This window comes from Erigeron canadensis, chromosome 9, assembly GCF_010389155.1.
Source record: "Erigeron canadensis isolate Cc75 chromosome 9, C_canadensis_v1, whole genome shotgun sequence".
Lineage (NCBI taxonomy): Eukaryota > Viridiplantae > Streptophyta > Magnoliopsida > Asterales > Asteraceae > Erigeron > Erigeron canadensis.
Window position 1 is genome coordinate 76,159 of NC_057769.1, and position 14,795 is coordinate 90,953.

The 14,795-nt window shown below is 39.6% G+C and overlaps 2 protein-coding genes across 2 annotated transcripts; both read left to right on the forward strand.

Annotated features, from left to right (window-relative positions):
• Nucleotides 1–10,145: 10,145 nt before the first annotated feature.
• Nucleotides 10,146–10,669, forward strand: LOC122581381 (late embryogenesis abundant protein B19.3-like; the record flags this gene model as incomplete). Its single annotated transcript, XM_043753605.1, has 2 exons — nucleotides 10,146–10,203; nucleotides 10,330–10,669. Coding segments are annotated over 2 exons (342 nt in total), but the record flags the coding sequence as incomplete, so codon positions are not given.
• A 1,263-nt stretch (nucleotides 10,670–11,932) lies between these two features.
• Nucleotides 11,933–14,619, forward strand: LOC122581801 (wall-associated receptor kinase 2-like). The gene is made up of 4 exons (XM_043754083.1): nucleotides 11,933–12,501; nucleotides 12,580–12,954; nucleotides 13,097–13,270; nucleotides 13,382–14,619. Exons 1-4 carry the CDS (start codon nucleotides 11,949–11,951, stop codon nucleotides 14,428–14,430), a joined length of 2,151 nt encoding a protein of 716 aa, XP_043610018.1. The 5' UTR covers nucleotides 11,933–11,948; the 3' UTR covers nucleotides 14,431–14,619.
• The last annotated feature ends 176 nt before the right edge of the window (nucleotides 14,620–14,795 follow it).

Genomic DNA, 14,795 nt, shown 5'->3' on the forward strand with positions numbered 1-14,795 from the left:
TGTTTGGTCAGTGTGTCATACCAGGCTCTTGGGGCTTGACGAAGACCATACAATGTTTTGTTCAGTCTGTATACCCAGTGAGGATGCTTTTCATTCAAGAAACCTGGTGTTTGCTTAACATACACTTCTTCTTCCAAAGTTCCATTTAGGAACGCACTTTTGACATCCATCTGGAAGACTTTAAATTGCAAATGAGCAGCATAAGCCAAGAAAATTCTAATGGCTTCAAGTCTTGCAACTGGAGCAAAAGTTTCATCAAAATCCACACCTTCTGCTTGACAATAACCCTTGGCAACCAATCTAGCTTTGTTTCTAATAACGTTGCCATCTTCATCCATTTTGTTTCGGTAGACCCACCTCGTTGCAATGGGTTCTTTTTTTAACCTTGGAGGACAAGGAACAAGTTCCCAAACATTATTCCTTTCGAACTGGTTGAGTTCTTCTTGCATAGCCTCAACCCAGCTTGGATCTGCCATAGCCTCGTCAATCTTCTTCGGTTCAATCAGTGATAGGAAGGTGACGTTCAAGCATTGTTCACTTGTGGCTCTTCTAGTCTGAACCCCACTTTCTGGATTGCCAATAATTTGCTCGATAGGATGAGCAGCAGTCCATTTAGTGTATTGACTAGGTTGATAAGCTACAACATCAGTGTAAGTCACCTGGCGATCTTCAACAGTTGTGGTAACTGGAGAGGATCAGCCCAAACTACTTCAGCTTCATCATCAGTGTCAACTAGGGTGTTAACACGATTATCTTCAAACAGAGGCATGTCTTGAAGAAATGGAGAGGTTTGAACTGGTTATGATGTTGTCGCGGCACGTACATCTGATCCAATCACTGTCACTGGTAGATTAAAACTGATGGAAGGATAGAATGAAGTGTCACTGGAGTCTTTCTTTAGTATAACTGGTTCCAAGTCCTGGTGACTGGAAACATCTCTTGGTGTATTGACTGATTGATGAACTTGATCAGATACACCAAAATTGACTGGGACAACTGGAGATAAATCAAGGCTTGGTCTGTTATTGATTGCTTCATTAGATTCATCGAATGTGACATGAACTGTCTCATGTACCTTTTGGAGTCTATAATTATAAACTCTATAGGCTTTTCTTATATCTGAATACCCCACGAAAACGCCCTCATCAGCTTTTGCATCAAACTTTCCCAACTGACTAGAATCGTTTAAGATAAAAACTAGACAACCAAATACATGAAAATATCCAATATTTGGTTTACGATTCCTGAGGACTTCATAGGCAGTCTTCCTATGTCTCTTTACATAAACTGACCGATTTTGGGTATGGCAAGCAGTTGCCACAGCTTCAGCCCAAAAACAGGTGGGAAGACCTGATTCAGATAACATACTTCTGGGAGCTTCAATTAATGTGCGATTCTTTCTTTCAACCACACCATTTTGCTCTGGAGAACGAGCTGACGAGAAGTTCTGAGAAATGCCAGTGTCAGTGCAAAATGATTCCAATTCTTTGTTGATGAAGTCAGTTCCATTATCACTTCGCAACTGACAAACTTTCTTGGTATACTTAAGCTCAATTTTCTTGATGAGAGAGATAATTTCACCAGGTGCATCACTTTTTGATCTGATAAATACCACCCAACAATACCTGGTGTATTAATCAACAACAACTAAAGTGTATCTTTTACCAGCTTTAGTTTGAACATTCACTGGACCAAAAAGATCCATATGAAGCATGTGAAGAGGTTCAGTGATACTGAAGTTTTGCCTGGTCTTGAAACTGGCTCTTTTCTTTTTGCCCATCTCACACCCTAGACATGGCATCTCCTTTTTAAAAGAGATTAAAGGTATCCCATCCACCAATTGTTTTCTTGACAACTTATTGATATTTTTGAAATTAAGGTGGGATAACCTTTTATGCCACAGCTAGTTGGTGTCCTCATCTGCCTTAGCATAGAAACAATGCTCTTTTGGAGCTGGTTCCATGTCCATGATGTACACATTCCCTTTTTTTGGTGCAATCATCACTACCTTCCAATCCTTGTTAAAAATGGTGCCTTGAGCAATATCGAACAGAACCTTATATCCATCATCACAAAGTTGACTAACACTTATCAGGTTATATTTCAAACCATTAACAAATGCAACTTTTGTGAACTGGACCTGCCCATTGTCAACAACACCATACCCTTCAGTTTTCCCACTTCCATCATTACCAAATGTCACTGCCGGTCCATCTTGGATAGTGAACTCTTCCAGCAGGGGCTTACATCCGGTCATAGTCCGGCCAGCAGCGCTGTCCAGATACCAGATATTCTTCTTTCGATCGCCCTGCACACCCAAGCAAATGATTAGTTATTTTTGTGAACCCATCTTTTCTTGATGGGTCCACTGGACTCCTTCTGAGATATCTCAGGAGTTTGACTCAGGTTGGAACTGGAGGAAGAATCTGGAGGATTATTTCCAGCTTCAGAAGTAAAAACAATTGGTTTGATGGGAACATTGACCTCCTTTTTCTTGCCAGATTTTGCTCCTTTCTGAGCAAATTGTTTAGCTTTTTGTTTCTGAGGAGGTGTTTTAACAATTTGTTTTTCAACTGAAGAAGTCGAGGCTCCTTCTAAATTTTTAATTCTGGCAGTACAACTTTGTACCTGCCTTAACAAGTTCTGGAGTTGACTCTCCAGTTTCAACAAAAAGCTCTTTTCATCAGGCTGCTGGCCCATGGACTTGGGCTCAGCGAGGGTTTTAGTCTTTTGAGTCTTGGGCTCTTTGGACTTTTGAGGTAGAGGAATATCACCAGCTTCCTTCTTAACTGGAGCTTTAGCCTTTTTGGCTCTAGTTTGAACCTCAACAGGGGTGGTCTCAACAGATTCTAATTTATCAGGTGTAGAAGAGTCGTAAGGAGTCTCAATTCTAACTGATTCAGGCATCTGGTGGATTGAGGGCAAGACAGCTACCATCTGGAGATCACAAGATTTCCAGGCAGTTTTTTGAGCATCAATGGTTTTTGAAAAAGCGTCATAATTTTTACCAGATGCTTGTACCCATGACTTAATAACCATATGTTCCTTTTCCAGATCAAATTTCAATTTTTGGTTTTCTCTCTCCAGTGCCTCAATTTTTAAATCAGATTCTTTTAGGGCCAACTGAACACTTTGTAAATCATTAACTTGATTTTTCATGTTATTAAACTCGGTCAAAACAGTTTCCAAGTATCTTTCACAATCAGTTCTCAAGGTTTCAACAAATAACAGATCATCATTTAATGATTCAGCAATGTCAAGTTTTGATTCAGTGTCCAATTCATCATCATAATCCCTTACCTTTTTCAATATGATGTCCACCCATCTTCCAGAAATGACATCATCTTTCACCACCGGTTGCTTATTTTCCAGAGCCATAAAATAAACATCTCTAATCTCTTCATCATCATCAGATGAGCCATCAGAGAGTTCCCACTTTCCTTCAGTTTGAGCCATCATGCACTTATTCTTTTCTTTTTCTTTTTCTTGTTCAAGTGACATGAGGGCAATCTGAGCCTTGAGCTTCTTGTATTTAGCTTTGTAATTATCAGATTTAACATGATTAGGAACAGAAGGAACAGTTTGGTTGTTCATCTGACTAGATCTACATTCTTTCATGAAATGACCTTTCTTACCACACTTGTAGCAGGTAAGATTGGCCTTATCCAGAGAGTTGGAACTGGAAGCATTATTGGACCCATTAAATCGATTAGATTTATGCTTGAACCTGTTAAAGGTTTTAGCAATCATGGCGACCAGATCATCATCGTCAGTCTCATCACAACCATCACTGAGATCAGTAGTCAGGCCAGAATTCAAAAAGCTATTTAACATCTCCTTCATAATATGTGACTGGACATTCTCAGCAGACATTAAAGCAGCACAAGGTTGCCCAGTTAAGCTGGCGACCTTGGAATTCTGTGCATGGTTTAAAGCATCTTGCTCAGCTACCAGTCTTGCAGCATTATTAGAATCTGAAGGCTCCAAAGAGAGATGCAAGAGTGTGACTGTGCAAGGTCTTTCCTTGTCTTAGGACAAGAACCATGTGTGCCCATTTGGATGGTAAAATATCACAAAATTTTTCAAGAAGAATGTCCTTATCCATCTCTATACCCAAGTCCCTCAACTGATTAATGAGGCTGGTAAACCTGGTATAGGTGTTGGTCAGGCTTTCATGGGGAAGAAGGTTTCATACTTCTTATTTAAAGCAACTTTTCTGGTAGAAAGAGTGTCTTCTCCTCCTTCAAACTGGAGAACCAATTCTTCCCACATAGACTTGGAACTGGGAAACAACACGAGAGTAGGAATTAATTCCTCTGGAACTGCTGCGAGGATCATGTTTTTCAGTCTGGTATCAAGGTCAACCAGTCTGCGATCCTCATCAGTCCAATGTTCTTCAGATTTTTCCCTTGAACCTCTTCTCCCAGTTGGGTCAAGAAGAGGACTAACACCACTGGACATGGGTATATATGGTCCATCCTTAGGGATTTTCAACATATACCTCTCTATCCCACCAAAATGCAAGAGCATTCTAGCTTTCCATGTACCAAAGGTATCCTGGTTTCCATCAAATTTGGGAACAGGAGTGTTGGAGTAATGTACATGGACGTGGCTCGCTCCAGGAGTAGGAGGAGGGTTAGTATTTAAAGGAGTTGTAACATTAGGATTAGATTCATTTGGACCAGAACCATTCTCACCTTTTGCAGCCATCGAAGCAGAGCTAGGTTATAGAATTGAAACAATTCAACCTGCCTGCTCTGATACCACTTATTAGTCCCAACTATTACTAGATGGGTGCTGAAGACACCTCTATGTCAATTGTGAGTGTACTTTGCAACACAATCACTTAATCTAGACGTGACCAGTTTAGAGTGATTGTGGACCAGGTAATCTGGAGGTTTACTTATTAAGGTGACAATGTAAATAAGTAGATACAATGCAATAAATATAAGTGACAAGTATTTATATTGGTCAGACAATATGTATTTTTCAAGTGTATTAGTGTATTTTATTTATTGATTGTTAAATAAAATACAAGGTTGTTACGGAACCAAGATAATACAAGTATGTAAATATCCTAACAACCTATGAAATACAATTGATCTATACTTGGAAATTCTCCTAACACTCGAAACACTTAAAGTTGTGAAATGTTCCTTTTTGCGATTGAGAGAATATTGCACAAGTTCACCAATATTGCAGAATGTATGTATTTGCAAAGTTGTTGAAATGCTTGGGCAAGGACCTCTATTTATAGTCGAAGTATGAGCATTGGGATCTCAACTTCGACGTACAAATATGGTTGACATCACACAAAAGTATTAGTAAATAATCCTTTGTGTGTGCTAAATAAAGTAAGACAAAAAGGTTACTTTATTCAACCACTCTACATCTTTGCACTTTTATCCAGAGATAAGATTATTGTCCGGTTAAAAGGATGTAGTGTAAAAGGTCTTCCTTGTAATTAGTGTAAAGCTTTGTAAAGGCATTTACACTGGAGGATTTCCGATTGATTGATCTGGTGAAATGTCAACTGGGCTTCGCTGCCATTGCCATTCCCTTTCTTCCACTTGTTGTCTTCGACTTCAACTGGAAGGTCTTCAGATTTAAGTCTTCAGATCTCAACTGGAGGAAGTCATCAGTTGCTTAAACTGTACGATGCAACTGGACTTCTAATATTTTGGACAATTCTTCATGCTCTCCAGATGCAGTTGGAGAGCTCCAGTTTATAGCCAAAACTGGACCTAACAATTCTTCATGCTCTTCTTCACTACAAGCTAATAAAGCTTGTCCATCTTCCATATCCAAATAGTCCATAAGCTCCTTTTCCAAAGCATCTTCCTCCTCGATCACATCGATCCTGAAACAAGATTCATCACATGAGTACGGATGCTTAAAAGCTTTATCTACATTAAAAACAACCCGGTCATCACCGACACCTAGAGAGATTTCCTTGGCCTTGACCCGGATGATAGCATCCGCGGTCATGAGGAATGGTCGGCCTAAAATTAGAGGCACATTAATGTCCGCCTCCATTTCTAGAATAACAAAATCAACCGGGAAAATCAAATGACCCACTTTAATCTGTAAATTTTCCGCTATCCCCAAGGGATATTGGAATGATCTATCCGCAAGCCTAATGCTCATGCGGGTCGGGGTCAACGCACCAAGAGACAACTTTTTATAAACAGAATAAGGCATTAAATTAATGTTAGCCCCAAGATCGGCCAATGCCTTATACAACTCAACACCGAAAGAACAAGAAATAAGAAAACTCCCTGGATCATCAAGCTTAGGGGGTATCTCTTTCTTTATTATCGCAGAAACCTCGGCACTCATAACCGCCGTCTTGTCTTCTTGTAGCTTCTTCCTATCCGAAATAAGATCTTTGAGAAGCTTCGCGTAGTTGGGCATACCTGCAAGGAGATCAACTAACGGAACAGTAATGTTAACATTTTGAATTAACTCAACGAACTTCTTAAAGTTCTCCTTGATCTTCCCCCGCTTCAACCGTTGAGGAAACGGCACCTTCGGTTGGTAGGGCTTCACCGGAGGTTTCTCAACAGTAGGTTTCTAAACATTCTTAGATGGAACGGCCGGGATTTTCATGGCCGGGTTCGGTTCCATCTCGATCTCTTCATCAACAGTCCCTTCTGGTTCAACCTGCACAAGAGGAGTAACAACATTAGGTAAAGAATTTGCAGAGTCATAGGTGTTACCTGCTCTTGTTGTGATAGCATTGACTTGCTCATTCCTAGCGTTTGGATGGTTATATTTGGTTCCAGATCCTTGATTGTTCTGTTGAGGCTTAGGATTCTGTTGGGTATTGCTCGGTAAGGTACCGGGCTACCCGTTCGACGCTCCTAGCCTTTCAAGCTTTGCCTCAATATCCTGAAACGTTGCTTGAGTACTCTTCGAACTTTGCTCAAGCTTATTTCCCAATCCATCCAACCTAGTGGTCATAGCATCCCATTGAGAGGCCATCTTCTCATTGGTAGCTTTCTGAGCACCTACCAAATCCTTCGTGATATCTCTCAATTCAGCATTCGCATTCTGCTGACTGTTGAACCTGCTAAACCTGCTTCCACTAAAACCAGAATTATTAGCATTAAAATTAGATGAAGGGAAAGAAGTACCTGATGACCGATTTTGATAACCGGTACTCTGATTGAAGTTCCCTTGCTGATTCTGGACATAGTTGACTTCTTGTGCCGTCTTATCTGGGCAATCCTCTGAATAATGCATGTCCCCACAGTAGTCACACCCATCAGCAATCACCTTAACATCCCTTTCAATGCTTTTGAATCTCACATCTTGGTTGTCAAACCTCTCGTTCATCTGCTTTGTGAGGGCTTTGACTTCAGCAACCAAGCGTGATTCTTCACTACTCTCCAACTTCGCCACAGTCTTACCACTAGTTCTCTTGCTTACAAACTCATCGCGATCAGAAAACTCCTTGGCCATATCATCTAAGCTTTTGTACCCTTCAGCCGGGGTCACATTGTTCAAACTACCTCCAAATGCCCCGGCTAATTCCCTTCGAGTTCTCTTTAGCAACCCATCATTGAATATCTCAACCACTGCTTCTGTGTTCAGATTGTTTCCTGGGCAATTCCTGATCATCTCCTTATATCGTTTCCAGGCATCTACTACATCTTCCCCTGGATCTTGAGTGAATGACCGGATCTTATTCTCCAACTATTTCTGAGTCCTTATAGAATAGAACTCATCAATAAACCCAACACGAAGCTCATCCCAAGTTGTATACAGATCATCCAGTTGCTCCTTTAACCACGCCTTAGCTCCTCCACATAAAGTGAGTGGAAAAAGCTCAAGCTTCACATTATCATCTTGGTTCGCACCATAGTGGTAAAACCTATAAATCTTCTCGAACCTCTCTAAATGCCCATACGGATCATTATTAGTTACCCCATCAAATTTCTCTTCCTCCACACTTTTAAAATGACTTCCTTTAAGAGAAAAGTTAACTCCGGTGGTTGGAAGGCGAATAGGAGTGCCCCTATTAGTGGGGACATTTCTCCTACGGTCACCGTAAAGACGGTTATTGGGGTTTACCGGTTCTTGATCACCCATTCTCCTAGCTCTAACTAGTTGAGTTACCTGAAGATTTTCTCTAGGAATCTCTGTTAAATCCGGTTGATGAGTTTTATCCCGATTATCTTCTTTCTCTGAGCTATCACCAGTTTTGAACAAACCACTACTTTCGGAGAATTTAGAACTTAAGTGGACCTCGGACGTTGAACCTTTCTTTGAGTAATGTTGATCCAAATCTACGTCCGGGTGATCACGGTTTTTGGTACCTGAATCTATGTTTTCGGTGTTTGAGGGCTCCGTGTTGTTTGATCTAAGTAAGCGTCGTCTGGCTTTCCCTGGATTAGATTGCAGACTAAGCAAAGGTCTACCAGAGGCTCTTGTGTTCATCAACTACAAAGCACCTGCACACGCACCACAAGAAATACCGTTAACCGCACCAGAAACTAACAAAATAAAACTAAAACAAAAATAAAATCTATCTATTAGAACAAATAACTTCCTCACAAATGAATGCAAGGAAGGATCGAATCACAAAACTAACAACTACTTAATTTAAGTCCCCGGCAGCGGCGCCAAAAACTTGATGTGCGAAATCTAGCTTTAAATTTATAAACACGATACCGAAAGACTGACTACTACACACTCATAGGCAGTATACCTGATCGCATGCAGTATAGTTAAAACTGGTAAGCCGAGATCGTTCGCAAGGACTTAGATAAGCAATAGTAAACATTAAATGATTCAAGTAAAATATGGGGGTTTTGTGGCCGAATTGTCACGTTGCAAGTAGTTAGTTTGAAAAGTCAGTAATCCCAAAGGATTAATCGAAAGAAAAGTTTGTTGTTGAAAACAATAATTTAAAGGTCACCCATCTTGATTTCGCTCGACAAAATGTTAGGATTGCACGTTTGATGAAGTTCAAATTCAATTTAGTGATTAAATGACCGAGACTCAAATTAATCGCCAACCCCGTACCCGTCAAGTTAACAACTTTTTCGACTCTCTTGTATAAACTGGTTTCATTATTAAGACCGGTACCCCGAGACGCCTTTTTATAACTTCTCTAGTTTAACAATGGTTTTGGTCATTTCAGATAACAATTTTGCCTACCGATTGTACCCAACCATCAACCCGTTAATTCTTATCAAATATTGATCATTCTCTACCGTACCCGTCATAGAACCAATTGCTTTTAACCAAGCAATCAAAATAATTTATACCCAACTCCTAGTCGTCACTAAGCAATGAATACAAATTATCCGCAATCAATAATCGAACAGCAAAGAATTAATAGATTAAGATCACGACAAAACGTTAAATCAAATCACTTGAATTAATAAATATTGTGCAATCCCTACATAATGTCTCACTCCATCAAGATGGATGAAAGGGCGATTAGCCACTCATATTAAATATGAAATAACAAATCGAAATGAAAGAATTCATTGTTACCGAATACAAAGGATTGAAAACGAATAACGATATAATTCCAATAAAGCTTTAGATCCTCCAAATTGATGAAATATGAGAAAAACCCTAAAAAGAGGACTCAAAATCGTCTGGAATATCAAAAGATAGGTTTTTGGAATGTTTTTGCAGCTATTTATATGCTGACTAAATTCAGCAGATTCGGCATTACACTGCGTCGCAGTCCCAGACTGCATCGCAATTTCTACTTTGACTTTTCTGTTGACTTGACTTTCATTGACTGGCCCTCTGTCGTACATAGTCAAACTGCGTTGCAGTTTCGCTCAACTGCAAAGCAGTTTCAACCTCGGATATAATTACTGCGACGCATAACCACACTGCGTCGCAGTTTCACGTTGACTTGCATTGACCACCTTAACCAGCTTTGACTTTTTTCTAATCTTCAATTATGTGCCTCGTAAAACATCTGTAAGCACTCGTTTTGCTCCAAAAGTTTCGTTTTCTTCAAGTTATCGCTTAGGTACCTGTTTTCCACCTGAAACACTGACAAATACCATAAACGCACCACTGTATACGAAAACGACTCGTAAACCTCCCTAAACAACCACTTTAAGCTATGGGATTTAAGCTATGGGAAATGGACATAAAATACGACATATCACGTCGTCCCTGGTGACACCGGGGGCAAAAGCCTCGAAGCTCAACAGCATCTTGCTGAAGGTATATATACACATACATAATATATAATACGAGTAATACATATATAGAAAGAGAGAGCTTAATTTCAATAATCATGCATGCATTTATACGCACTTAAACTAATACTTTCAAACTGATTTTGATTAGGAAGGAGCAAGGGTGGGCAGACCAGAAAGGAGAAGTTGGGAATCGAGGGGTACCAAGAGATGGGAAGCAAGGGTGGGCAGACCAGAAAGGAGCAGCTGGGAACCGAGGGTTACAAGGAGATGGGGAGCAAAGGGGGCGAGGCACGAAAGGAGCAGATGGGAACTGAAGGCTACAAGGAGATGGGGCGTAAAGGCGGCCTTAGCACAACCGACAAGTCTGGTCAAGAACGGGTTGAAAAAGAAGGTATCAAGATCGATGAGTCTAAGTTTCGAACCAACAACTAGCTAGCAGCTATATGTTCTTGGCAAGTCTCCATGCATGGTTGTTGGTAGTGCATGCATGCGTATATATATCGTTTTAACTTAATTATTAGATGTGTGTTTTAGTCGTCGTCCATTAGCCGTACGTCGTTTACGTATTTTGTGGTGGCTGTAGACTGACCATCGGTTATTTACTTGTACGTACATGTACTTCGTTCGTGTAATTAAAATCGTCTCTCTACTTTGGCATTGTGTCTCTTTAATTATATATATGTTATTCGATGCATAAGTTCACACACTTAATTACTATAAATGTGTATGTATATATATCTATACTTTTATACTATATTATAAAGCAAAAAGTCTCTATTTAAATTTCAGTTTCAACATTTATTTTTTCAAAATGTCCTCCTATATATTATATATTTACCTAAAATAATTATATTATTCTTTCTCTCTCCTCAAATCTTAACGAATCGTTTTTTCTCTCTCTCCTTCATAAATCATAAATTCCCCAATTCATTCAAAAATTTTTATCTCAAAAACCATACATCGATAAATTATAAAAATTATATGGGTGTTTTTAGAATTTCATGCTCTTTCATTAGAAATGTCATTCGATATACTTTTGACGAATTTTTAAATCCAAGGGTGGAGCACGTACGACTAAGGCATTTGGCTATCACACTTTATGACCTATCACCCCACCATTTCATCGCCGCAACGCGCGGATATTTGCTCTCATATATATTAAAAAGATAAAATATTTAGTTCTCGTAATAACTTAACTATATATATATTAAAAAGATAAAATATTTATTTTTCGTAATAACTTAAATATATATATATATATGTATATATAGGGTGAGTATCAAATGAGAATGGAATTAAAATAAGAACAAATGAAAACACTTAAAAACTACATTTTAATGTATTAAAAGTCCATAAAACTGACATATTGCTTAACTAATTTCAAGTCTAACCAAATATTTGTATATTTAACCCATATAATCTAAATCCATTTATGTCGGGTCGAATTATACTAGAAGTCTTCAACCGCACGTCGGTACGTAATATTATTATTAGACGAAAAAGAATATACTAATGGCCAAGTCAAACACATGTTAGCGAGGTGGGGTGTCTGGCATCGACATTACTATACATAAGCAAAGTCAAACTCAAAGTCATATGGCCCCCACGCCCATTTATTTTTGGTGGTTCACAATTCACAAATGCAGGAGGCCGCCGTATACATCCCAAAAAGAAAAAGTCAAATAAAAACTATAGTATTTGTAATTAAATAGAGAAGACTTTGTATTGTATGTAAAACAAGTATCGATCAATAACAGGTTGCAGAAAATGCTTGTACTAGTAGGGGTAATAATTGGGGTGTATCTATTCTCCCCGCCGACGGTGGCGGTGGCCTCCATCACAACATCACTTCCAGGGTGCCCAAGTAAATGTGGCAACCTCACCGTTCCATATCCATTTGGAATCGGATCCAATTCGGGTTGCTCAATCGGTCCCTGGTTTGACATTATATGCAACACATCCTTTAATCCGCCAAAAGCATTGTTGCCACCCGACCTATTTTCTTACTCTGGAGGATTACATTCTGTAGAGGTTGTAGATATCTCGGATGAACACGTGAGAATCAAAAACAGCATCTCATCCAATTGCTACAACCAAACAGGTGGGCTCGTCCAAGACGTCCGCTCCGGCCTTACGGTGTATGACTCCTACTTTACGTTGTCGTCGGAAAAGAACAAATTATTTGGGATTGGGTGTGACGACTACTTCTTCTTCCATCCGGTTCAGGGGATAGAAGGAAAGGATTTCACAAGTGGCTGCGTGTCTCTATGCAAAGACGTTAAAGATGTTATTTCCAGTACGGCTGCTCCTCCATGTTCAGGTACATACGTACTGTTTTGTTTGTACAGTAATTCTTTTTGTGTTCATACGTTGTTGATCGATATATATATATATATAGGCACGGGATGTTGCGCAACAAGCTTGCCCACGGGTTTAAAAACTTACATAGCCAGCCAGTTCACGCTAGATTCTCACACCAAAGTCTGGTCTTTCAATAAATGCGGCTACACTTTCATTGGAGAGGAAAATGCTTTCGACTTCCGGGGTGCGTCTGATCTAGCAGATCCCGACTTTGTCAACCGGATCGCCAGCACTGTTCCCGTGGTGCTTGATTGGGTGATTGGAAGTACAAGCAGCTGTGACGACTACAAGAACACAAGTGACTATTATTGTCAAGATAATAGTATTTGTGTGGATTTTAAGGGGGGCGGCTATAGATGCTCTTGCAACAAGGGTTATCAAGGCAATCCTTACCTTTCTCCTGGCTGCTATGGTTAGTCGTCCATCTGTGTTACTTCACATATATCAGTCCCTATATATAATTAGTTATCATAATTATATATAGTAAATGCACATGTACGTACGTGCCTAAAGATTTTCATCTCATCATCGATCGTACGTACGTGTTATTGTAGATATCAACGAGTGTGCTGCGGACTCTAATAATCCATGTGACGGTACTTGTACTAATCTGCCTGGAAGCTTCAATTGTTCTTGTCCTTATGGATATCAAGGAGACGGGAGAAAGGATGGGAGCGGTTGCACGACAAGCAATAATTCAAAATCCCCGGCCCTCAAGTTGTCTCTTGGTGCGTACGTAGTGATCCCTCTACATGTTTATTTATTTAAGGCAGGCAGGCTAGCTAGCTGGAAAAATGACTTACATATATATTTCCTTTTTCTTCATTCGTTAATTCTAGGATTGGGATTTGGGTTCTTGTCTATTCTTATCGGAATGGGATGGTTGTATTTCATTCGCCATAAAAGAAAGGTTATCAAGCTTAGGGAGAAGTACTTTCTGAAAAACGGCGGCATGCTGCTGAAACAACAAATTGATTCTAATGATGGTGGCGACGGTGTCATGATCAACCACTCAACAAAGATTTTCACTACAGAAGAGCTAGAAAAAGCTACCAAAAACTTTTCCGATGAAAGGGTCCTTGGTCGTGGTGGCTATGGGACGGTATATAAAGGGATCTTACCAGATGGAAGTATTGTCGCCATAAAGAAATCACGAGTTATGGATGATAGCCAGATCGAGCAGTTTATCAATGAGGTGGTTATCCTTTCTCAAATTAATCATCGTAATGTTGTAAAACTTCTAGGTTGTTGTTTGGAAAGCGAGGTACCCTTACTAGTCTACGAATGTGTTTCCAACGGAACCCTCTTTCATCATATCCATGATGAAAACGGTGCATGGTTATCTTTGGAGAACCGTTTACGAATAGCGGTCGAGTCTGCCGGAGCACTTGCGTACCTTCACTCGGCTGCTTCAAAGCCGATCATTCACCGAGATGTGAAGTCCGCCAACATATTATTAGACGAGAATATGGTAACCAAAGTTTCTGATTTCGGGGCTTCAAGATTGATACCGTTGGACCAAACACAAGTGACTACATTGGTCCAGGGGACATTAGGATATCTAGATCCTGAGTACTTCCACACGAGTCAATTAACGGACAAGAGTGATGTTTATAGCTTTGGTGTTGTGCTCCTAGAGCTCCTAACAGGTAAGAAGCCTCTTTGCATGGAGCGGAGTCAAGCAGAAAGAAACTTAGCAACCTATTTTCTTGTTTCCTTGAGAAAAAATAAGTTATTTCAAATACTTGACCCTAGAGTGGTTAGAGAAGGTTCAGTTGAGCAACTCCAAGCAATTGCATCTCTTGTGAGCCGATGCCTTAACATGAATGGCTATGACAGGCCCACAATGAAGGAAGTTGCAATGCAACTAGACGCTTTGTCGCTTTGATCGAGTGATTGACCATCGACCGAGGGTGAATATATATATATATATAGTGATAAACTTTTGAACATTAGCAATTAAGATTATTAAAGATATTTAATACAAAACATAGAATGTATAGTGATAAACTTTTGAACATTAGCAATTAAGATTATTAAAGATATCTAATACAAATCTGTTGATCAAGAAAGAAAATCTCAAGTGTTTGAGGCAATAATGTATTGCAAAACGAAGGTGTTTCCAGCGTTCAAATTATGTGTAAACAAATATAAAAATCAATTGCTTCTGGAGTGATATGTTTTACCAACATTTCGGTAATAGCCACGGTTTATTCGGTAGTAGACATTATTTTTGACCAATGATAACAAAAA

Bases quoted from the DNA above. Each gene is read 5' to 3' on its own strand.
- LOC122581801 (XM_043754083.1), top strand. From the start codon at position 11,949: ATGCTTGTACTAGTAGGGGTAATAATTGGGGTGTATCTATTCTCCCCG. The intron at 12,955-13,096 runs GTTAGTCGTCCA...GTGTTATTGTAG, and splicing joins CCTTTCTCCTGGCTGCTATG to ATATCAACGAGTGTGCTGCG. The intron at 13,271-13,381 runs GTGCGTACGTAG...CGTTAATTCTAG, and splicing joins GGCCCTCAAGTTGTCTCTTG to GATTGGGATTTGGGTTCTTG.